The following is a 26,042-nucleotide window of genomic DNA, read 5'->3' on the forward strand; positions in this document are numbered from 1 at the left end:
GCATGTTTATGCCAGGGGGGCTAATCAGAACTTTGTGAGCGGATGTGGTAAATGTTTATAGTGTAAGCTTTCACTGTATGTTTGTTTACAAGTTGGCCCACGTAACTAACATATTAGGGACCTCTGAGTTTGTCTTAACCCTGATGGAGGAATCATATCCAACTAAAATACACTTATAATTAAAATAAAATATTCTGCGCACATCTGGAGTGCATAATCTCTGTGTTTGTTGCTGCTGCCTGTACTGTTGGACATGTTGTTTTGTTGCTCCATACAAATATAGAGCTGTAAACAGGCACATGGAAATGCTAGGATGTCAGGGGTATATCTGAACTCAAGATTTAAGCTACTCCTCAATGTTGTATTTTCTAGTGCTATACCTTCACATTTCTTCTTGATTTGATTTATCATAAATGATCGCTTCTGCCTCAAGTATATAGGGTTAATGTCATGGAAAAAAAGATGAATAGTGTTTATCTTAAAGGAAACTGCAGTGAGTATAGTTAAGTCCATTTGCTTATAATGAGCTTTGTTTTTGTTTGTTTTTTTTTTTCATTTCACTGGATGAACCAAGTGTATGTTGGCTTAAAATTTAACAAGAGATGTTGTTTGTTCTTATGGCAGCGATCCACATGTGGAAGTATATTCTCTTTGTCTTCTCTTTGCTTGGAACATGTTGTGTAGAATTATTTATCTTATTTGTCTTCTTAGGCATCATAACTTGTATACTTTTAAGCCTTACAACCTTAAGACATTTTTCTGTTCTGTTCAAGAACAGAACAGACAAATGTTTGTTTCTTCACAACATGATACCTTTACATTATTCTAACGGGTTATTTTTTAATATTATCATATTGACTTAATTTTGTTCATGTGTCCAAACAGATTTGTTTGCACAACTGTAATTTGCTCAGTTGTTGTAGTAAACATTTTAGATTGGGAATAGATCTGGGTGGCTGCTATTCATCAGTCAGTCTTGGTTGCAAGCAGCCCTCCTTTTTCCTCCTGATCTCATTTTCTGCATCCCTCCCCTCCCCCTCTCCAGCTGCACCACTCTGCTGCAGAGAGAAGGAAACAGGGAGAGGATGACTGCTCAATGTAGGGCATTTTGGCCTGTCTGTGTGTGTTATGCCATGCAGTATAATTTCATCACCATGTTTGTGACCAAAGGAAATATATCATAGATATGACTTTAGATATTTGTTAGGATAATCTTCATTACCAAACAGTCTATACATATTTGTCTTATTTGAGATGTGTGTATAAGCATCATTTCTCTCATCCATCATTCTTCTCACTTCTTTTCCCTCCATGTTGTTTTGAGGCTTTTTTTAAACCAGTCAGCTTGCAAAAAACAGGGAGGGATGCAAGCACAGGAGGTGGGATGTGGTACCATAGCAACAAGCTGACTCACTGGCAAGGCTGTACCATTTTTATAAAGCCACGGGGGTTCAGCAGCAGATGCACCCTGCATTTTGTGATAACTCTTTGTATATGTTGATTCTGAGAGGACAGAAACACCCCTATTGATGGCAAATATGGTGTTTTATCCTCAGAATGGTTGTCTGAAGCTGGAGGGGATAGGTACATCATGGCTAATGGTGATAATTTGTGCTGCTGTTTATTTTTTTCATGTTTCAATAAGCCCCTGTTCATGACCAGTATGCTTTTACTCAATCTTATTAAATCTTTTCTTTTCTGTCACACATAACCTTTTATTTTATATTTATTTTTTATATTTTTTCATTATATTCAGGGTGACCTGCTTTGCTTATGAGATCCTCACTCTAATCTTGTATTACTGGAAAAACAAATATGTCCTTAAATCAAATAGCTTATACATTTTAATTACAATGCACACTACAGTGCAATCTTATATCAAGCAGCTGGTGTGTTCTTTTGTCCAGGCATGTTAATTTTTCCCTCACAAAGACACTCCTGCACACATCAGCAGTGGCAAACATGGGGACACAGTGTAAAGAATCTCATTGATACAGCATGTATATGTCTCAGGACATCGCCTCTAGGCCCTCTGCTGTCGCTTTGAGGGTAGTGATTTTGTGCCAGTGCAGTATTTTGATATGATTTTGTGGTGTGATCAAAGATGACCATGTTGGGTTGCTGTTGAAGTATAAGATAATATATTGTCAACTATTACACCTATTATGTCGATCAATATTTTTCCACTGAGATGGAGTTATTTTCTTGCTCTATCTCAGCATTTTTTTCTCTTTTTGATTTCTCAGTGTTTTGTTTTTCCACAAATGTCAACATGTTAGCAAAGCTAAAACACAGTTTGTGTGGAGCTCCACCCACCCAAACTACCTCTATCTTTCCTATCTGTCACTCATAAAAAGAAAAATACAATCATGGGAATCTCAACTACATAAACAAATTTGCAGTTTGATGCTCCAGGGTCTTTGTTTGGTGTTTTAGTCCATTCACCTTTTTCATACTTTTTTTACTTAATTTTTTACATCAAAAATAAATTGTTCAGTGCCAAATTTTATGTTTGCTTTTTCTATGCCTTTCTTTTTTGTTGCACTGATTTAAGAGTGAGGTAAATACAGGTCTAACACCACATCTTTGTTGCACACATACTTTAGTTATATGCTCATACAGCTGGTTTTGTGTTTGTGAACAACCTGATAATGAAACACAAGTTCTCATAATGTTCATTTTTTCTTGGCTTACAATTAAACTTCCCTGTTTCTTTTATCTCAGACAAGGATTTTAGGTTATTATATACCTGACATGAAGGTGGAAGTTTTCTAACGAAACATGTCAGGTAAATAATAACCTATAATCCTTGTCTGAGATAAAAGAGACCGCAAAGTGCTCATTATGAATATAAATAAAAAGAAAGTATATACTCGAAATCACCTCATTATTTGAGGTGATTTTATTTATTACAATAAATATGGATGTTAAATATAACATCCATATGTATTGTAATAAAATGGTAAGTATGCAGGTTTCCGTACCCCTGTAAGCCAAAGTCGGTTTGTTAAACCCCAGTCTAACAAAATTTCTTCTGTCTCTTGTTTTTTCCCCTTTAACCTGTTCCCTTTGCTGCTTGGTGCTGTTCCTGTTTCCTCTCCAAATCCTGCTAAATTCTGACTCACCAAATAAGGTAAGAAAAAGTTTTTAATTTCTATCTACTCTGTTGACAGTGTTACCAACAAAAACATTCAGCTACAGACTTTAAAGATTCTGAAAACAAAGACATCACACTCTCACTGACAGTTAATATAGACCTCTTGATCATCGTGTAGTGACGGAACAAAGTATAGTGACAAAACAAAGCGTTTAAATATTGTTTAAATATCAGATCTCCCATAAGCAATGCATCTGTTCAAATACCTCACAAAACATATACTTTTATTGTATGTGTTAAGAGATATGTAGTTTTTGTCTAATACAGCTGATATGTTTATATGTGTTGATGTGTGGCTTGATGCACAAGTCATGATGAATTATCGAAGTATTGGTGTAAGCTGAACAGCTCTACCTACTAACAGGCTTATACAGTTTAAACTAGTATTAACAGGGGACACCAGCTGGTTAAGGAACTTATGTCTGATTCAAGTGACAGAGATTATACTGTCCTCAGCTATGTTGGCTAAAAGTTTAGTGAGTAAGAATGTGTTGTATAAAACTAGGCAAACATAAATTAACAAAGTATGTAGCATAAAATACAAATCATGTGACCATTATTACTGTATACATCTAACAGTTGTTTTTTTATATTTTTTTATAACTATATGAACAGGTTATTTCAGAATATTGATGCAAGTCATTATCTGACTTGCTGAATTTAATTACATTGTAAGGCTTAATCAAGTTTCAAATTTCCAGTTCGCAATCCTACATTTAGCTAAAGGTCATTCTAATAAATTATCCTATTACCAAAAAATAAAAATCAGTTTTATTTCCATACATTACACATACAAGAGAAATATTACACATTTTAAGGCTTCATTATAAAAAAAAATGAGTAAATGAATTAACAGAAACACTAGGACAATCCACTATCACAAACTTGCAGGACAGACATTTTATATATGTGGATATGTGTAAACCTTACACTGTGTTCCATAGCTCAACACCCGACATGCATTTTGAGGCTCAAAATGAAATTTAAGATATTAGTGAAATGCACTTAGCTGTATATATCAGATGTTTACTGATGGTAAGAATGATCAGACTTATAAATAAACTTCTTGAAAGCACTGAAGAGGATAATCCAACACAATAAAGACCTTTATAAACAACCAATCACTTCATAAATTAACCCACAATTATGTAATTATTTCTTTCCCAACAATATTACACATATTGCCATTGAATAATCTATTGAATAATCTATTCCCTGTTGCATTTAGACATATTTATTAAACCTCTAGCTTTGTTGAAACACAAATTACACAAATTTGCTCAGTAATAAAAAAAAACTATATACTATATACTATATATATATATATATATATATATATATATATATATATATATATATATATATATATATATTTATACTATATATATATATATATATATATATATATATATATATATATATATATATATATATATATATATATATATATATATATATTTAGTATATCGTTTTTTTTTATTACTGAGCAAATTTTTTTGAAGAATGCACATACTCACAAAACAACCTCAGAAATGACCTTTCTCTATATTAAGAGAACTTGCAACAATACATTCTTGAGCTTATTGTTTTCCCAGCACATACACCTTTACTGTTGTTTTGACATGTGCTGGATGCATTTGAACTGAAAGAGTTGTTTGTTATACAAATAAATCTATTGTGTGTCTTGTGTGCGTCCGTGCGCCCGTGCGTGTGCGTGCATGCGTGTTTATTATATATTGAAATTGAAAATACCCCCAATTTTGTCTTTAACAGTATATATATATATATATATATATATATATATATATATATATATATATATATATATATATATATATATATATATATATATATATATATATATATATATACATTGGGTAACATACTTTCTAAAATGTATTATATTTTCTTTTGTGTATAAAACCATTTTGTTATTACTTTTTATCATTTAGAAGGCTGGTACAGAGGTCTCAGAAATTCATATGTTAAGGAGTATGAATCCGTCAGTAAAGAGTTAACTTTTTGTTTCCTAACCATGTGCATGGAGATCCTGAGCCTCAGCAGCAGCATGCATCTGCAGCGTCTGGCCGCCTGTGTGGCGCTGTCCACACTGTGGTGCTGAAAGCAGCTCCAGCTCTCTCCGCTTCGCTCTCTTTGTTTCTGGCACGTGGTTCTCTCATCTCCCTCTTCCGCCCACCTCTAGTCAAATGCTTTTACTCGTACATATGGTGGATGGTTAGGATTATCTAGATGATTTAGTTTTTCAAACATGTTCTTGATATTCACCTGTTTGTTTATATTTTGTACGTTTTGAATTTGGTGCACATTTTCACACACTGCATAATCTCCGTCCACAGTTGAGAGATAGATCACAAAATATGATGCATGCTTTTTTTTTAAATAAAAATATGTTATGAAGCACATTATTTTAAAATTGCGTAACTGCTATGTTATCAAATATTAACATGTCTTTTGTTATACTCCGTATTTATACTGCTAGATAATACATTGAGCATGCGTCTGCTTGTGCGTGCGTTTGTGTGTTTGAGTGAGTGAGAGAGGGAGACCATGAGAGAGAGAGAGAGAGAGAGGGAGCGTCATAACAGTACTAAACGCCTTCCTGCATCATGTGCGCTCCCCCACCCTTTTCACTTGCTCTACAAACCTCCATACGGGTATTTCACGTCAGCTGTCAGGAGAGCTGTGAAAACCTACAAGCTGCACTACCTTTGTCTGACCACAGGAAGGCAACGAAGAGCCTTGTCTTCCACAAAGCATTTGCATGCAGGCAGGTGCATACAGGAAATACATGAATTGCCATATTATTATAGGACTTACAGTACATACATACATATTAATTGAGTAACTTATATACTGATGTATTTACTAATTAATTTAATTTCTATAGCAATTATCAATAATTTTGTAGGACATTGTCTTTATATTAACCTTTACATATAGTGTTTTTCTTCCAAAAATGTACATACACACACACACAAATTTCTTAATCTTAAACTGTAAGCCATAATCAGCAATATTAAAATAATGAAAGGCTTGCAATACTTCAGTTGATTTGTAATGAATCCAGAATGTATGACATTTTTGTTTTTTTAATTGCATTACTGAAAATAAATAACTTTATCACAATATTCTAATTTTCTGAGACAGTGTTTGTGTGTATATATATGTATATATATATATATATATATATATAAAGACCAGTAGTAAGTTCAATACCAGGGTTGTCTGATAATACTTTTACGTCACTGCTCTGTAGACGTTCATCAGTGCAGTGGTTGGTGGAAACCGCTGCACTCTGTGCACCAATGACATCCAGAGCTCTACAAAGAGATCTACTCTGTCTGAGCGAGTAGCACCAGCCTCATGCCCGTTACACTGTTCTGCACTGGAGGGGAGAGATGAATATGCAGACACAAAGCATGAGTTTTTCTGTAGTATCTGATGACTCCTCTATACTGGATTACAAGCCTTCCACACTCTCTTTAAGAGGCAGGAATACGAGTGAAGCGATATGGAATTTTTCGAACGTGGAATGATTAGAAACAAACTGCCGACATGGCAAGTGTTTATTTGGTGGCATCATTTCTTTTTGTTGTGGAGTACAATAGACGGACAGACTCGGTACAGCATACCAGAGGAACTGAAACAAGGCTCCGTGGTTGGAAATATAGCCAAGGATTTGGGTTTGGTTGTATCTGAACTGCATCAGCGTAAATTGCGAATTACATCTGAAGCTGGTAAGCAGTATTTTAACGTGGATCTAGGGAAAGGAGAACTCGTAGTGATTGACAGAATTGATAGGGAGGGACTGTGTGAACAAAGACCTTCATGTTTGCTGCCTTTGGAATTAGTTATAGATAACCCTTTACAGCTGCATAGAATTGAAATTGAAATACAAGACACAAATGATAACTCGCCCAGTTTTCCTACGAAGGAGAAAGTGGTGAAAATTGCAGAATTGGTCAATCAAGGGGCCCGATTTCCTTTAGAGCCTGCCCAGGATCCTGATGTTAGTATTAATTCTGTACGCTCATATCTTATAAGTAAAAATGATCATTTCAAACTGACTGTTAAAAACCAGAAAGATGGAAGAAAGATCCCTGAACTAGCTCTTGAAAAACCCCTTGATCGAGAAAAGCAGCCTGTACACAAGCTCATCCTCACGGCTGTAGATGGCGGAGATCCGGTACGCTCAGGAACATCTGAAATTACCGTCATAGTACTTGATATCAATGACAATGCGCCACAATTCGAAAGACAGGTATATGAAGCAAATGTCAGTGAAGAGGCTAAACCTGGGACTGACATATTAAATGTTAAAGCTACAGATGCAGACGAGGGATTGAATGGAGAAATTGAATATTTATTTGCGGAGCAAACGTCTGATATTATTTTATCATTATTTGACATTGACCCTCCGACTGGAACAATTACTGTAAAGGGGATTTTAGATCATGAAGCAAACTCTTTACACAGATTTGATGTAACTGCAAAAGACAAAGGAAATCCTGAGATGGATGGACACTGTAGTGTTGAAATCAAAGTAGTTGACATTAACGATAATGTTCCTGAAATAATTGTTACGTCTTTAACAACACCTGTACGAGAAGATTCAGCAGTCGGGACCGTTATTGCGTTAATAAGCGCAAAAGACCCAGATTCAGGTGACAATGGCAAAGTAACACTCACTGTGTCTCCCAGTTCACCATTCAAGTTAAATCCATCAGTTTCTAATCATCATTCATTGATAACAAATGGACGACTTGATCGTGAAAAAACGGACCACTATATTGTTAAGATAAGGGCTTCCGATTCTGGAAAACCCCCGTTGACAAGTGAAAAAACGATCCTTGTTAACCTGTCAGATGTTAATGATAATGCACCACTTTTCTCCCAACTTTCCTATGTCGTTTATACAAAGGAAAATCATGCTCCAGGTAAAATTATTGGCTCAGTGGCAGCAACTGATCCAGATGCGGGCGAAAACGCAAAGATTTCTTACTCTATATTAGATTCAAAAGTACAAGATGTTTCCGTTTCTTCTTATGTTTACATTAACTCGGATAACGGCAGCATCTACAGCATGCACTCGTTTGACTATGAGAAACTGAAGGTGTTTCAGATTGTGGTTCAGGCGAAGGACCAGGGCTCTCCATCTCTCAGCAGCAACGCTACTGTCCATGTTTTCATCCTGGACCAGAACGATAATGCCCCCGCTGTTATTTACCCCTCCTCCGCTGCTCTGGGCTCCCTCTCTCATCAGAGGATGCCCCGCTCCGCTAAAGCTGCTCATCTGGTTACTAAGGTGACGGCCGTGGACGCTGACTCGGGCCATAACGCCTGGATCTCCTACAGACTGGCGGAGGCCACAGACGCCTCTCTGTTCACTGTCAATCTGTATACAGGGGAGGTGAGGACTAAACGTGCTGTTTCCGAGCAGGACGAGTCCTCTCAGAGACTACTTATAGAGATCAAGGACGATGGGGAACCGGTCCAGTCCGCCACCGTTACGGTGTCCATCCTGGTGGAGGACGGTCTTCATGAGCCCATCTTAGACCTCCGACACAAAGTGTCCGAGCCCAGCAAGAAAACCGGGAGAATCACCCTTTATTTGATTCTGTCTCTGGCCTCGGTGTCCGTGCTGTCTCTGGTCACGTTTCTCATCTTGGCGGTTAAATGCATCAGGAACAGCAGAAGCAGCGGGAGCTGCTGCATGAGACGGAGTGACTGTGATGATTACAAGAACCCCAACAGAAACTTGCAGATCCAGCTCAACACTGATGGACCTATAAAGTACGTGGAGGTCCTGGGAGGAGACATGCTGAGTCAGAGTCAGTCCTTCAGGTCCTGCATGTCTCCGATGTCAGAGTACAGCGATTTTACTTTAATTAAACCCAGCAGCACCACAGACTTTAAGGAGGTGATCAGTGTCTTGGATGCGTCCTTACCTGACAGCACTTGGACTTTTGAGAGTCAACAGGTGAGCAGAACATAAGAGTTGATATCTCTAACTCTCTCTCTCTCTCTCTCTCTCTCTCTCTCTCTCCCTCTCATATATATATATATATATATATATATATATATATATATATATATATATATATATATATATATATATACAGTATATATACACACACATTGTACATATTTTAGTATTTGAAGGGTTCCGCATCATACTTTTATGTTGTCCCCCTAAGTGTAAGGTATTTTTATTCTTTTTTTTAAATCCACATTTTTTTTAAGTTTAAAATATGTGATTTGTGGAAGTGTCATCCTCAGCTAAATGCAAGAAAATATAAACTGTCTCTTTAAAAAAAAAAGTAGATTTGGCTCATTCTCATTGGATGGTGGGAAGGGATGCTGAGCACCAATAAGATTTAGACCTGTACAAAGCAATCTATTCCCTGCCCCCATGCAGGGAGAGCGTTGTAAAAGAGGAAAATGAGCACGAGAGGGGACAGCTATGTGTTCATATTTTATACCATCTCCATTTAATGCATTTAGCTTGCAGACATGTTCAAACAATGTACCTCATTTTGGAAGGAGGGTAATATTTTCATGCCACGGGCTCGCTAGTTTTTCTAAAGAGGACTTCGATGGAAATTAATGCAACATAGCAGACCAAGGATGACAAAGAGGATGGGATACGGAGACTGGAGATGGCATGTGCTTTGGTGGCATCATTTCTTTCTTTTGTGGAATACAGTAGACGGACAGACTCGTTACAGCATCCCGGAGGAATTAAAACAGGGCTTCGTTGTGGGAAATCTTGCCAAAGACCTTGGTTTGCGACCATCTGAGATTTTTGACCGTAAGCTTCGTCTTGCGTCTGAGGCTGGTGAGCAGTATTTCAGTGTGGATGCGGGGAAGGGCGATCTGTTGGTGAATGACAGAATAGACAGAGAGGCTTTGTGTGGACAAAGCGTCAGCTGTGTGTTACCTCTGCAAGTTGTTGTAGAGAACCCATTACAGTCTCATCGAATTGAAGTGGAAATAAGAGACATAAATGACAATTCTCCTAATTTTCCGACACAAGAAATTAACCTTAAAATACCAGAATCAGTAGCTTTTGGCAAACGCTTTCCATTAGAAAACGCCGAGGATCCTGATGTTGGAAGTAATTCTTTGAAAACGTATTCTCTAAGCAAAAACGACCATTTCTCTTTAAGCTATAAAGACACACAGAGTGGGAAAGCAGTCCCAGAATTGGTATTAGAAAAACAGCTAGACCGAGAAAAGAATGCTCTCCATCGACTGCAGTTAACAGCATTAGATGGCGGAACCCCAGTAACATCGGGTACTTGTAAGATCACCATTACAGTTCTCGATAACAATGACAATTTTCCTATTTTCACTGAAAAGGAGTATAAAGTTTCCTTGAAGGAGAACAGCACCAAAGACACATTTGTGGTAAAATTGACAGCTAAGGATGCAGATGAGGGACTTAATGGAGAGGTTAAATATGTATTCGGTCCTCGCACTTCAGAGTCTGTTTTATCAACATTTGAACTAAATGATGTAAGCGGAGAAATTGTTTTAAAGGGGCCATTAGATTACGAGAGTAGTAAATCATATCTTATTGATATAACTGCTAAAGATAAAGGGATTCCCGAAATGGAGGGTCACTGTCGTGTCCAGGTTGATATCGAAGATGTTAATGATAATGTTCCGGAGATTGTGCTCACATCAAAACCCAGTCCTGTACGCGAGGACGCGCAGAGTGGCACGGTGGTGGCTTTGATAAGTGCGCGAGACCTAGACTCCGGTAATAACGGGAAAGTTATGTTAAATCTTCCAAAAGGTTCTCCTTTTACTCTAAAACCGTCTTTCTCGAATAATTATGAACTGCTTACCAACGGCCCATTAGATCGAGAAAGTTTCTCAGAATATAATATTGAAATAACAGCCACCGATTCGGGCTCTCCTCGCCTCTCTAGTAGCAAAATTATACCCGTTAGAGTATTAGATGTTAACGACAACCCTCCTATGTTTACTCAATCGTTCTACAATGTATATTTAAAAGAGAATGGAGTACCAGGCTCCATACTGTACTCAGTATCTGCAACCGACTTGGATTCTGGTGAAAATGCAAAACTCTCTTATTCTATTTTAGATTCAAAAGTGCAAGATGTATCCGTCTCTTCTTATGTTTACATTAACTCAGATAACGGCAGCATCTACAGCATGCACTCGTTTGACTATGAGAAACTGAAGGTGTTTCAGATTGTGGTTCAAGCGAAGGACCAGGGCTCTCCATCTCTCAGCAGCAACGCTACTGTCCATGTTTTTATCCTGGACCAGAACGATAATGCCCCCGCTGTTATTTACCCCTCCTCCGCTGCTCTGGGCTCCCTCTCTCATCAGAGGATGCCCCGCTCCGCTAAAGCTGCTCATCTGGTTACTAAGGTGACGGCCGTGGACGCTGACTCGGGCCATAACGCCTGGATCTCCTACAGACTGGCGGAGGCCACAGACGCCTCTCTGTTCACTGTCAATCTGTATACAGGGGAGGTGAGGACTAAACGTGCTGTTTCCGAGCAGGACGAGTCCTCTCAGAGACTACTTATAGAGATCAAGGACGATGGGGAACCGGTCCAGTCCGCCACCGTTACGGTGTCCATCCTGGTGGAGGACGGTCTTCATGAGCCCATCTTAGACCTCCGACACAAAGTGTCAGAGCCCAGCAAGAAAACCGGGAGAATCACCCTGTATTTGATTCTGTCTCTGGCCTCGGTGTCCGTGCTGTCTCTGGTCACGTTTCTCATCTTGGCGGTTAAATGCATCAGGAACAGCAGAAGCAGCGGGAGCTGCTGCATGAGACGGAGTGACTGTGATGATTACAAGAACCCCAACAGAAACTTGCAGATCCAGCTCAACACTGATGGACCTATAAAGTACGTGGAGGTCCTGGGAGGAGACATGATGAGCCAGAGTCAGTCCTTCAGGTCCTGCATGTCTCCGATGTCAGAGTATAGTGATTTCACTTTAATTAAACCCAGCAGCACCACAGACTTTAAGGAGGTGATCAGTGTCTTGGATGCGTCTTTACCTGACAGCACTTGGACTTTTGAGAGTCAACAGGTGAGCAAAGAGTCAAAAGAAGTCTTAATTTTTTTCCAGCGAGGTGTTGATTTTTACGTAATGATGTGTTGTCTATATACTGCCAAAATGTTTAAAGTCCAGAATAATTTATATCAAATGTATTTTTGTCATTTCGAAGCCATGATTTTTGCCTTCATATGCAGAGCATCAGTTATTTCCAAGTCAATTTTTCTATTATTATTATTACTTAGATAAATTTGACTTTTTTCACAGGGAAATATGTGTATTGTATTGCTAGAGTCTCTGACACGAGACTAACGAATAAAGACAGAGCATTATGTGTTATATAAAAAATGGTTCTCACGAATTATATATTTTCTTCTTTTTTAAACAATAGTCAGAGAAATAGCCAGACTCTTTTACAGTGTCTTTGTATAGAATGACACCAGAAATAATGTTTTATTTTTATGTAAACACAACTATAGGCTTAGTCATTTTCTGTGCAGATTCCCCTTCACCGCAGAGCCGTACACTTGTCGATCTTGTGTGTGTATGCTGGATGCAGTGCACCAATAGCATTAGGAGTTGTACAAAGAGATCTAGTCCCTCCCCCACGCATCCCCAACACCGTAGACACTGTATTCGTTCAGCCCGAGATGGGATAAGGTTGGGTTTGCACATTCGGATTAAATCTTCTACTTTTATACATTTCACCATGGATACTTATGTATTGCTTTGGAGTATGATGGAGTCATATTCGTCCTACAGATTGGACTCTCTGTTTCCTGAGATTTCGATGAGAAATAACGTACTTTAACGGAAAGGGAATGACAAAGAGGATGGGATACCGAGACTGGAGATGGCAGCCGCTTTGGTGGCATCATTTCTTTCTCTTGTGGACTACAATAGACGGGCAGACTCGTTACAGCATCCCGGAGGAACTGGATCGAGGATCACTGGTTGGAAATCTTGCCAAAGATCTTAGTTTGGGAATATCAGATATTTTTGACCGTAAGCTTCGTGTCGCGTCTGAGGCTGGTGAGCAGTATTTCAGTGTGGATGCGGGGAAGGGCGAGCTGGTGGTGAATGACAGAATAGACAGAGAGGCTTTGTGTGGACAAAGCGCAAGCTGTGTGTTACCTCTGCAGGTTGTAATAGAGAGCCCACTACAGTTACACCGGATAGAAATTGAAATAAGAGACGTAAATGACAACGCTCCGACGTTTCTAACAACGGATCATGAAATAGAAGTTGCTGAATCCACCGTTGTAGGTGTTCGTTTCCCCTTAGAAATGGCAGAAGATCCCGATGTCGGGAGTAATGGATTAAAGACATACACACTGAGTAAAGATGACTGCTTCACTCTAAAAGTTAAAGAAATCGAAAATGGCAGAAAAATTCCCGAGCTGGTTTTAAGTAAATCATTAGATCGGGAGAAAAAGGCAACACATAGTTTATTTCTCACAGCTATGGATGGAGGAAGCCCTGCTAAGACTGGGACTTCAAAAATTATCATTCACGTTCTTGATATTAATGACAATGTTCCACAGTTTGAAAAAAGCTTTTACAAGATTTCTGTTCAAGAAAATAGTCCCAACGGCTCATTTGTTATTTCTACACAGGCAACAGACTTAGATCAGGGTCTAAATAGTGAACTTGAGTACTCTCTTGGTGTACACACGCCACCATCTGTAAAGTCATTATTTCATATCGATGTTGTAACAGGAGATATAACTTTGAAACAACATTTAGACCACGAAACTCAAACCTCATATCGAATAGACATAAGTGCAAAAGATAAAGGCTTGCCCAAAATGGAGGGTCACTGCACTGTCCAGGTGGATGTCTTAGACGTAAATGACAATGCCCCTGAAATTATACTCACTTCAAAATCCACTTCTGTGCCCGAAGATTCTGGCAGTGGAACAGTGGTAGCTTTACTCAGCGTCCGGGATCTTGATTCTGGTGACAACGGTAAAGTGACACTGCAGGTTCGCAAAGGTTCTTCTTTCTCTCTCAACCCGTCTTTTTCTAATAATTATGCACTGATTACAAATGGTCCTTTGGACCGAGAAAGTTACTCGGAATACAATGTTGAAATAACAGCCACAGATGCAGGCTCTCCTCCTTTGTTCAGTACAAAAGTTATAACTGTCAGTATCACTGATGTGAATGATAACCCTCCTATATTTAGTCAGCCAGTGTATAATGTATATCTGAAAGAGAATGGAGTACCAGGCTCTATACTGTACTCTGCGTCTGCAACTGACCTGGATTCCGGTGAAAACGCAAAGATTTCTTACTCTATTTTAGATTCAAAGGTACAAGATGTATCCATCTCTTCTTATGTTTACATTAACTCGGATAACGGCAGCATCTACAGCATGCACTCGTTTGACTATGAGAAACTGAAGGTGTTTCAGATTGTGGTTCAGGCGAAGGACCAGGGCTCTCCATCTCTCAGCAGCAACGCTACTGTCCATGTTTTCATCCTGGACCAGAACGATAATGCCCCCGCTGTTATTTACCCCTCCTCCGCTGCTCTGGGCTCCCTCTCTCATCAGAGGATGCCCCGCTCCGCTAAAGCTGCTCATCTGGTTACTAAGGTGACGGCCGTGGACGCTGACTCGGGCCATAACGCCTGGATCTCCTACAGACTGGCGGAGGCCACAGACGCCTCTCTGTTCACTGTCAATCTGTATACAGGGGAGGTGAGGACTAAACGTGCTGTTTCCGAGCAGGACGAGTCCTCTCAGAGACTACTTATAGAGATCAAGGACGATGGGGAACCGGTCCAGTCCGCCACCGTTACGGTGTCCATCCTGGTGGAGGACGGTCTTCATGAGCCCATCTTAGACCTCCGACACAAAGTGTCAGAGCCCAGCAAGAAAACCGGGAGAATCACCCTTTATTTGATTCTGTCTCTGGCCTCGGTGTCCGTGCTGTCTCTGGTCACGTTTCTCATCTTGGCGGTTAAATGCATCAGGAACAGCAGAAGCAGCGGGAGCTGCTGCATGAGACGGAGTGACTGTGATGATTACAAGAACCCCAACAGAAACTTGCAGATCCAGCTCAACACTGATGGACCTATAAAGTACGTGGAGGTCCTGGGAGGAGACATGATGAGTCAGAGTCAGTCCTTCAGGTCCTGCATGTCTCCGATGTCAGAGTACAGTGATTTCACTTTAATTAAACCCAGCAGCACCACAGACTTTAAGGAGGTGATCAGTGTCTTGGATGCGTCTTTACCTGACAGCACTTGGACCTTTGAGAGCCAGCAGGTGAGCAGACGGTTTTTTAAAAGTGTTGTATATATGAATACATTGATTAATTTGTTTACGTCAAATATATAATTGTCGGGTAAGAATTCTGGTTACGTGATAAAAGCTGATGCTTTTATGAGCGTTTTCTTCTTAAATACATGCCGCAAGCAGTGACGTCACCATCTTCCGATTTCTGTGTTAAGAATATAACTCTGCAGTTAAATATTGATGGCATTCATAATAATACGTTTTAGATATATTTCTATGATTGTTGTAAAAATTTATATAAGTTATATTTGAGTGAGACTTTTCATTATTATTATTTTTTACTTCTTTTCTCTTAATTGATAGTTTTATTCGTAGCATTTTTGAATGGTTAGACTCCTATTAAAGTTACCACTGTTGTGGACGTGTTCTCTATGATTTTTCATTCCTAGGCTATTTTTTTCCAGAATTATGAAATACCCCAAAAACGCTATTGAGAAAAAGGATACGGCTCAATCCTGTATGACAAACATACATCACTAAATCCTTATCAGCAGCTGTGTCTTTAAAAGCAGATTCATTCTCGCTCTCTATTGGCTGTTAGTGGTAGATGCTGTGCTCCAATAGCAAAGAGAGCTGTACAAAGAGATCTAACCCCTCCCCCGCAGACCCACAGCACCATAAATGTTAACAAAGCATGGAGCAGCAGGATCGTATGATGATCTCATACCTCGGAATTGAAAGAAAGGGCTTTAATTTTGGCTTCAGACATGAATAAAAATTCGTCTTATTTTTCCATAATTCTACCCGATGTCTCTTGGAATTCGGGTATTAACTTGGATTTTCTTGATGGGAATTAACACATTGTAACGGATAAGGAATGACAAAGAGAATGGGATACCGAGACTGGAGATGGTCGGCTTTTTGGTGGCATCTTTTCTTTCTCTTGTGGAGAACAGCAGACGGACAGACTCGTTACAGCATCCCAGAGGAACTAAAACAAGGATCTGTGGTGGGAAATATAGCCAAAGACCTGGGTTTGTCCTTATCTCAGATTTTTGACCGTAAGCTTCGTGTTGCCTCTGCGGCTGGTGAGCAGTATTTCAGTGTGGATGCGGGGAAGGGCGATCTGGTGGTGAATGACAGAATAGACAGAGAAGCATTGTGTGGACAAAGTGTCAGCTGTGTCTTGCCTTTACAAATAGTACTTGAAAATCCGCTACGTTTACATCGTTTAGAGGTAGAAATAAAAGATATAAATGACAATTCTCCAAACTTTCAGACAAAGGAGCTGTCTTTAAAGATTGCAGAAACTGCAGCAGTGGGCACTCGTTTTACTTTGGAAAGTGCAGAGGATTCAGACGTTGGAAGTAATTCGGTGAAGTCCTACACGCTGACAAAAAACGAATGTTTTACACTGAAAATGAAGGAAGTCGAGGATGGCAAAGCAGTCCCCGAGTTAGTTTTAGAGAAGCTCCTTGATCGCGAGAAAAATGCCGTTCATCAGCTGCGACTTATTGCATTAGACGGAGGAAACCCGGTCATGTCTGGTACCTCGCAGATTACTATTAGTGTCCTTGATGTGAACGACAATTTCCCAGTATTTGAAAAGAATATATATAAAGTGTCTTTGCAGGAGAATAATGCAAAAGACACCTTTGTAACCAAAATTACGGCAACCGATGCTGACGAGGGACCAAACGGAGAAGTTGAGTTCTTTTTTGGTTCGCGGACACCGGATTCAGTGTTGTCGCTGTTTGAAATCAAATCAATGACTGGAGAAATATATTTAAAAGGAGATTTAGATTATGAAACGGCCACGACCTACAAAATCGAAATAGCTGCAAAAGATAAAGGGATTCCCGAAATGGAGAGCCACTGTCGTCTCCAAGTAGATGTTGTAGATGTTAATGACAACAGACCAGAAATTGTTCTCACATCTCAACCGCAGCCAGTACGAGAAGACGCACCAGGCGGAACAGTCGTGGCTTTACTTGATGCGCTTGACGCTGATTCTGGCAATAACAGTAAAATAATGTTAGGACTATCCAAAGGTGTTCCATTCACTCTGAAACCATCATTTTCTAATAACTATGAGTTGGTTACTAGTGGTTCTTTAGACCGAGAGAAATATTCATGGTACAATATTGAGATAACCGCCACAGACTCGGGCTCTCCTCCTTTGTCCAGTAAAAAGATTATACCTGTAACCATCACTGACGTGAATGACAATGCTCCTGCATTCACACAACGAGCTTACAATGTATACCTGAAAGAGAATGGAGTACCAGGCTCCATACTGTACTCTGTGTCTGCAACTGACCTGGATTCCGGTGAAAACGCAAAGATTTCTTACTCTATTCTGGACTCTAAAGTGCAGGACCTTTCCGTCTCTTCTTATGTTTACATTAACTCGGATAACGGCAGCATCTACAGCATGCACTCGTTTGACTATGAGAAACTGAAGGTGTTTCAGATTGTGGTTCAGGCGAAGGACCAGGGCTCTCCATCTCTCAGCAGCAACGCTACTGTCCATGTTTTTATCCTGGACCAGAACGACAATGCCCCCGCTGTTATTTACCCCTCCTCCGCTGCTCTGGGCTCCCTCTCTCATCAGAGGATGCCCCGCTCCGCTAAAGCTGCTCATCTGGTTACTAAGGTGACGGCCGTGGACGCTGACTCGGGCCATAACGCCTGGATCTCCTACAGACTGGCGGAGGCCACAGACGCCTCTCTGTTCACTGTCAATCTGTATACAGGGGAGGTGAGGACTAAACGTGCTGTTTCCGAGCAGGACGAGTCCTCTCAGAGACTACTTATAGAGATCAAGGACGATGGGGAACCGGTCCAGTCCGCCACCGTTACGGTGTCCATCCTGGTGGAGGACGGTCTTCATGAGCCCATCTTAGACCTCCGACACAAAGTGTCAGAGCCCAGCAAGAAAACCGGGAGAATCACCCTTTATTTGATTCTGTCTCTGGCCTCGGTGTCCGTGCTGTCTCTGGTCACGTTTCTCATCTTGGCGGTTAAATGCATCAGGAACAGCAGAAGCAGCGGGAGCTGCTGCATGAGACGGAGTGACTGTGATGATTACAAGAACCCCAACAGAAACTTGCAGATCCAGCTCAACACTGATGGACCTATAAAGTACGTGGAGGTCCTGGGAGGAGACATGATGAGTCAGAGTCAGTCCTTCAGGTCCTGCATGTCTCCGATGTCAGAGTACAGTGATTTCACTTTAATTAAACCCAGCAGCACCACAGACTTTAAGGAGGTGATCAGTGTCTTGGATGCGTCTTTACCTGACAGCACTTGGACTTTTGAGAGCCAACAGGTGAGCAGACGGTTTTTTAAAAGTGTTGTATATATGAATACATTGATTTATTTGTTTACGTCAAATATATCATTGTCGGGTAAGAATTCTGGTTACGTGATAAAAGCTGATGCTTTTATGAGCGTTTTCTTCTTAAATACATGCCGCGAGCAGTGACGTCACCATCTTCCGATTTCTGTGTTAAGAATATAACTCTGCAGTTAAATATTAATGTCATTCATAATAATACGTTTTAGATATATTTCTATAATTGTTGTAAAAATGTATATAAGTTATATTTGAGTAAAATCATACATTATGACTTTTCATTATTGTTATTTTTTTCTCCTTTTCTCTTAATTGATGGTTTTATTCGTAGCATTTTTGAATGGTTAGACTCCTATTAAAGTTACCACTGTTGTGGACGTGTTCTCTATGGTTTTTCATTCATAGGCTATTTTTTTTATGAAATACCCCAAAAAAGCTATTGAGAAAAAGGATACGGCTCAAACCTGTCTGACAAACATACATCACTAAATCCTTATCAGCAGCTGTGTCTTTAAAAGCACATTCATTCTCGCTCTCTATTGGCTGTTAGTGGTAGATGCTGTGCTCCAATAGCAAAGAGAGCTGTACAAAGAGATCTAACCCCTCCCCCGCAGACCCACAGCACCATAAATGTTAACAAAGCATGGAGCAGCAGGATCGTATGATGATCTCATACCTCGGAATTGAAAGAAAAGGCTTTAATTTTGGCTTCAGATATGAATAAAAATTCGTCTTATTTTTCCATAATTCTACCCGATGTCTCTTGGAATTCGGGTATTAACTTGGATTTTCTTGATGGGAATTAACACATTGTAACGGATAAGGAATGACAAAGAGAATGGGATACCGAGACTGGAGATGGTCGGCTTTTTGGTGGCATCTTTTCTTTCTCTTGTGGAGAACAGCAGACGGACAGACTCGTTACAGCATCCCAGAGGAACTAAAACAAGGATCTGTGGTGGGAAATATAGCCAAAGACCTGGGTTTGTCATTATCTCAGATTTTTGACCGCAAGCTTCGTGTTGCCTCTGAGGCTGGTGAGCAGTATTTCAGTGTGGATGCGGGGAAGGGCGATCTGGTGGTGAATGACAGAATAGACAGAGAAGCATTGTGTGGACAAAGTGTCAGCTGTGTCTTGCCTTTACAAATAGTACTTGAAAATCCGCTACGTTTACATCGTTTAGAGGTAGAAATAAAAGATATAAATGACAATTCTCCAAACTTTCAGACAAAGGAGCTGTCTTTGAAGATTGCAGAATCTGCAGCAGTGGGCACTCGTTTTACTTTGGAAAGTGCAGAGGATTCAGACGTTGGAAGTAATTCGGTGAAGTCCTACACGCTGACAAAAAACGAATGTTTTACACTGAAAATGAAGGAAGTCGAGGATGGCAAAGCAGTCCCCGAGTTAGTTTTAGAGAAGCCCCTTGATCGAGAGAAAAATGCAATTCATCAGCTGCGACTTATTGCATTAGACGGAGGAAACCCGGTCATGTCTGGTACCTCGCAGATTACTATTAGTGTCCTTGATGTGAACGACAATTTCCCAGTATTTGAAAAGAATATATATAAAGTTTCTTTGCAGGAGAATAATGCAAAAGACACCTTTGTAACCAAAATTACGGCAACCGATGCTGACGAGGGACCAAACGGAGAAGTTGAGTTCTTTTTTGGTTCGCGGACACCGGATTCAGTGTTGTCGCTGTTTGAAATCAAATCAATGACTGGAGAAATATATTTAAAAGGAGATTTAGATTATGAAACGGCCACGACCTACAAAATCGAAATATCTGCAAAAGATAAAGGGGTTCCTGAAATGGAGAGCCACTGTCGTCTCCAAGTAGATGTTGTAGATGTTAATGACAACAGACCAGAAATTGTTCTCACATCTCAACCGCAGCCAGTACGAGAAGACGCACCAGGCGGAACAGTCGTGGCTTTACTTAATGCGCGTGACGCTGATTCTGGCAATAACAGTAAAATAATGTTAGGACTATCCAAAGGTGTTCCATTCACTCTGAAACCATCGTTTTCTAATAATTATGAGTTGGTTACTAGTGGTTCTTTAGACCGAGAGAAATATTCATCGTACAATATTGAGATAACCGCCACAGACTCGGGCTCTCCTCCTTTGTCCAGTAAAAAGATTATACCTGTAACCATCACTGACGTGAACGACAATGCTCCTGCATTCACACAACGAGCTTACAATGTATACCTGAAAGAGAATGGAGTACCGGGCTCCATACTGTACTCAGTATCTGCTTCCGATCTGGATTTTGGGCAAAACGCAAAGATTTCTTATTCTATTTTAGATTCAAAAGTGCAAGACCTCTCAGTATCTTCTTATGTTTATATTAACTCAGATAACGGCAGCATCTACAGCATGCACTCGTTTGACTATGAGAAACTGAAGGTGTTTCAGATTGTGGTTCAGGCGAAGGACCAGGGCTCTCCATCTCTCAGCAGCAACGCTACTGTCCATGTTTTTATCCTGGACCAGAACGATAATGCCCCCGCTGTTATTTACCCCTCCTCCGCTGCTCTGGGCTCCCTCTCTCATCAGAGGATGCCCCGCTCCGCTAAAGCTGCTCATCTGGTTACTAAGGTGACGGCCGTGGACGCTGACTCGGGCCATAACGCCTGGATCTCCTACAGACTGGCGGAGGCCACAGACGCCTCTCTGTTCACTGTCAATCTGTATACAGGGGAGGTGAGGACTAAACGTGCTGTTTCCGAGCAGGACGAGTCCTCTCAGAGACTACTTATAGAGATCAAGGACGATGGGGAACCGGTCCAGTCCGCCACCGTTACGGTGTCCATCCTGGTGGAGGACGGTCTTCATGAGCCCATCTTAGACCTCCGACACAAAGTGACAGAGCCCAGCAAGAAAACCGGGAGAATCACCCTTTATTTGATTCTGTCTCTGGCCTCGGTGTCCGTGCTGTCTCTGGTCACGTTTCTCATCTTGGCGGTTAAATGCATCAGGAACAGCAGAAGCAGCGGGAGCTGCTGCATGAGACGGAGTGACTGTGATGATTACAAGAACCCCAACAGAAACTTGCAGATCCAGCTCAACACTGATGGACCTATAAAGTACGTGGAGGTCCTGGGAGGAGACATGATGAGTCAGAGTCAGTCCTTCAGGTCCTGCATGTCTCCGATGTCAGAGTACAGTGATTTCACTTTAATTAAACCCAGCAGCACCACAGACTTTAAGGAGGTGATCAGTGTCTTGGATGCGTCTTTACCTGACAGCACTTGGACTTTTGAGAGCCAGCAGGTGAGCAAAGAGCAATTTAGTCACCTGTTTGTTTTTATTACCTCATGTTGTTAGAGTTTTCTACTTTGCTTTGACGATCCACAAAAATTGAGTTTTTATTATTATCGCTGTTTATATTGTGATATTCCCTCTGTGTAATTTTCAATTAGGATAATGAAAAAATGTTGGGTTTTTTTAGTATAGGTTTCAATCTTTTTGTCCGTTTTATTATCCCAGCAACAAATGAGCATGGTCTTGACTTCGTATTTTTATTCCATTCCTGGAACAAAAACCCATTTTCATAATTAAAAGCAAGGATTCTCTTTCTGATTATACTATTTTTTTTGCAATATCTTTCATGTTTTTATTTACTTTCGTGCCTGCTTACTTACTTCCTATTTACGTTTGAATTTCCATCGGGATTGATAAAGTATCTATCTATCTATCTATCTATCTATCTATCTATCTATCTATCTATCTATCTATCTATCTATCTATCTATCTATCTATCTATCTATCTATCTATCTATCTATCTATCTATCTATCTATCTATCTATCTATCTATCTATCTGTCTATCTGTCTATCTATCTATCTATCTATCTATCTGTATATCCATCTATCTATCTACTATCGCAAATGCTCTTGTTTCAGCACCATAGAGCTGGACAGCGACAATTTGAACGGGTGTCTTGCAATTGAACTGTTTCAAGCAGCTCCAACTGTTAAGATTATTTTAAACGACTGAAATACTAATGCGAGCTCAGATACCAATGGACACTATTTTTATGTATCTTATTTTGTTTTTTGAAAAGGTTAAAAGTTATTTTGGGCGTTATTTCTTTTACACAGTCTTTATGTATCAGGTTTCTTTAAAGCGCTGCTCTGTCTCCAATATTGTCTCTCATTTCGATTCTAACTGGATGGGAGAGATGGATATTTGGGCCAATGAAAAGCAGAACAGTACAAAGGGATCTAGTCCCTCCCCCATACAGTCTCAGACTTGCAACGGCTGCACGCGAGGAGCTCACTGAGAGGCAGAGATGGAATTAATAGTTTTTAAGGAAACAAACAAAAAAGGATATTTTTCCATGACTTGACATTGGATCTTCGATTCATTTCATTATTTTTGTTAATACTTGATCGGTATGGGCGGAAACGATTTTCTTTTTCATTACCTCACTGGGAAATAATTGCAGCGGACCCGGGATGACAAAGACAATAGGATACCGAGACTGGAGATGGCAGGCGCTTTGGTGGTACATTTTCTTTCTCTTGAGGAATACAGCTGAGGGACAGAGTCGTTACAGCATCCCGGAGGAACTGAAACAGGGATCTGTGGTTGGAAATCTCGCCAAAGATCTTGGTTTATCATTATCTGAGATTTCTGACCGAAATCTGCGCGTCGCCTCTGAGGCTGGTGAGCAGTATTTCAGCGTGGATGCGGGGAAGGGCGATCTGTTGGTGAATGACAGAATAGACAGAGAGACGATATGTGCACAAAGCGCCAGCTGTGTGTTGACTCTGCAAATGTTAATTGATAAACCGTTACAACTGTACCGGGTAGAAGTGGATATACGAGATATTAACGATAATTCCCCTAGGTTCCCTTCGCCAGAAAAAACACTACAGATACCTGAGGCGACAGCGACAGGGACACGTTTTCCTTTAGAGACCGCACAAGATATTGATGTCGGGGCAAATTCAGTAAAATCGTACACTTTGACTAAAGATGAATTTTTTACTTTGAATATTAAAGATCTGTCCAGTGGACGGAAGGTCCCAGAGTTACTCTTATCTAAATCACTCGACAGAGAGAAAAAGTCTACACACCATCTTACATTAACTGCTATAGACGGAGGAAACCCGGTGAAATCTGGAACCTCTCAAATAACCATAAATGTGCTGGATAATAATGACAATACCCCTGTGTTTGAAAAGAACGTTTACAAAGTTTCCATTAGTGAAAATACCCCAAAGAATGCATCGGTCATTAAACTGATAGCGAGAGATGCTGATGAAGGTCTAAATGGAGAGGTAGAATATTCCTTTGTATCGCAGACACTAGATATTTTAACTGCCTTTGCTATTGATCCATTAACAGGTGAAATTCGTATGACAGGGATTTTAGATTACGAAACAAATGCTAACTATGAAATAGATGTTTCAGGTGTTGATAAAGGTACTCCGAGAACGGAAGGACACTGTACGGTCCATATTGAAGTATTAGATATTAATGATAATGCACCTAGTATATTTCTAACCTCGCAACCGAATGAAATACCCGAAAACGCACCAAGTGGTACTGTTGTAGCTATAATCAGTGCCCGAGACCTTGACTCTGGTGAAAATGGTAAATTGACTTTACAGCTTCCCAAAGGGTCTCCTTTTAAGCTGAAACCTTCATTTTCTGACAATTACGCACTGATTACCGATGGGGCTTTAGATAGAGAGACATTTTCAGAATATAAAATTGAAATAATAGCCACTGATTTAGGTTCTCCCCCTTTGTCGAATAAAAAGACTATTAATGTAAATATAACTGATGTGAATGACAATCCACCTGTATTTACTCAACCTAAATATGTAATCTATGTAAAAGAAAACGGGGTATCAGGCTCCATACTGTATTCTGTGTCTGCAAATGACCTGGATTCTGGTGAAAACGCAAAGATTTCTTACTCTATCCTGGACTCTAAAGTGCAGGACGTTTCCGTCTCTTCTTATGTTTACATTAACTCAGACAACGGCAGCATCTACAGCATGCACTCGTTTGACTATGAGAAACTGAAGGTGTTTCAGATTTTGGTTCAGGCGAAGGACCAGGGCTCTCCATCTCTCAGCAGCAACGCTACTGTCCATGTTTTCATCCTGGACCAGAACGATAATGCCCCCGCTGTTATTTACCCCTCCTCCGCTGCTCTGGGCTCCCTCTCTCATCAGAGGATGCCCCGCTCCGCTAAAGCTGCTCATCTGGTTACTAAGGTGACGGCCGTGGACGCTGACTCGGGCCATAACGCCTGGATCTCCTACAGACTGGCGGAGGCCACAGACGCCTCTCTGTTCACTGTCAATCTGTATACAGGGGAGGTGAGGACTAAACGTGCTGTTTCCGAGCAGGACGAGTCCTCTCAGAGACTACTTATAGAGATCAAGGACGATGGGGAACCGGTCCAGTCCGCCACCGTTACGGTGTCCATCCTGGTGGAGGACGGTCTTCATGAGCCCATCTTAGACCTCCGACACAAAGTGTCAGAGCCCAGCAAGAAAACCGGGAGAATCACCCTGTATTTGATTCTGTCTCTGGCCTCGGTGTCCGTGCTGTCTCTGGTCACGTTTCTCATCTTGGCGGTTAAATGCATCAGGAACAGCAGAAGCAGCGGGAGCTGCTGCATGAGACGGAGTGACTGTGATGATTACAAGAACCCCAACAGAAACTTGCAGATCCAGCTCAACACTGATGGACCTATAAAGTACGTGGAGGTCCTGGGAGGAGACATGATGAGCCAGAGTCAGTCCTTCAGGTCCTGCATGTCTCCGATGTCAGAGTACAGTGATTTCACTTTAATTAAACCCAGCAGCACCACAGACTTTAAGGAGGTGATCAGTGTCTTGGATGCGTCTTTACCTGACAGCACTTGGACTTTTGAAAGCCAGCAGGTGAGATTCTGGCTTTTGATCGGAAATCATTGTTGTTTATTGCCATGATGTTATGTTGTTTTTTAAAATGGACGAGAGTGATATATACGGTTCTTAAAACAAAATATATGGCCATCTATTGAAGGATTAGGTCCATGCTACACCTTTTCATTGACGTTAATCGCTGTTTTCATTTAAAACCCCCACAAAACCCATGAATGCTTAAGTAACTGCTGCCATAATTAATAGAGCTGCTTACATTATTTATTATGTTTAGTTGCATATCTATCTGACATTATACTTTACATTGCAAAAT

General features: G+C 40.5%; 3 protein-coding genes across 43 annotated transcripts in view; all 3 read left to right on the forward strand.

Moving 5' to 3' along the window:
• Positions 1 to 26,042, forward strand: part of LOC133446996 (protocadherin gamma-C5-like) — a 320,234-nt gene that overhangs the window by 271,443 nt on the left and 22,749 nt on the right. For 2 of the 41 annotated variants that reach the window (XM_061725325.1, XM_061725342.1), the window contains exon 1: positions 12,877 to 15,501. The exons of 34 other annotated variants lie outside the window; for them this stretch is intronic. In XM_061725325.1, the coding sequence (XP_061581309.1) occupies positions 13,048 to 15,501 (2,454 nt within the window). In that variant the 5' untranslated portion in view covers positions 12,877 to 13,047. Of the gene's footprint in view, positions 1 to 12,876; positions 15,502 to 16,165; positions 18,803 to 19,472; positions 22,110 to 23,100; positions 25,748 to 26,042 lie in introns of those variants that run through there. 5 more of the 41 variants (XM_061725324.1, XM_061725340.1, XM_061725322.1 and 2 more) reach the window with 3 other exon arrangements.
• Positions 6,561 to 9,173, forward strand: pcdh1g22 (protocadherin 1 gamma 22). Its single transcript, XM_061725372.1, has one exon. It carries the CDS (start codon positions 6,690 to 6,692, stop codon positions 9,171 to 9,173), a length of 2,484 nt encoding a protein of 827 aa, XP_061581356.1. The 5' UTR covers positions 6,561 to 6,689.
• On the forward strand, positions 9,626 to 12,527 carry LOC133447737 (protocadherin gamma-C5-like). The gene is made up of 2 exons (XM_061726465.1): positions 9,626 to 12,280; positions 12,519 to 12,527. Exons 1-2 carry the CDS (start codon positions 9,785 to 9,787, stop codon positions 12,525 to 12,527), a joined length of 2,505 nt encoding a protein of 834 aa, XP_061582449.1. The 5' UTR covers positions 9,626 to 9,784.

This window comes from Cololabis saira, chromosome 7, assembly GCF_033807715.1.
Source record: "Cololabis saira isolate AMF1-May2022 chromosome 7, fColSai1.1, whole genome shotgun sequence".
NCBI lineage: Eukaryota > Metazoa > Chordata > Actinopteri > Beloniformes > Belonidae > Cololabis > Cololabis saira.

What these genes read in the sequence shown, in the direction of transcription:
- pcdh1g22 (XM_061725372.1), top strand. Translation starts at nt 6,690, where the DNA reads ATGGAATTTTTCGAACGTGGAATGATTAGAAACAAACTGCCGACATGG.
- LOC133447737 (XM_061726465.1), top strand. Translation starts at nt 9,785, where the DNA reads ATGCAACATAGCAGACCAAGGATGACAAAGAGGATGGGATACGGAGAC.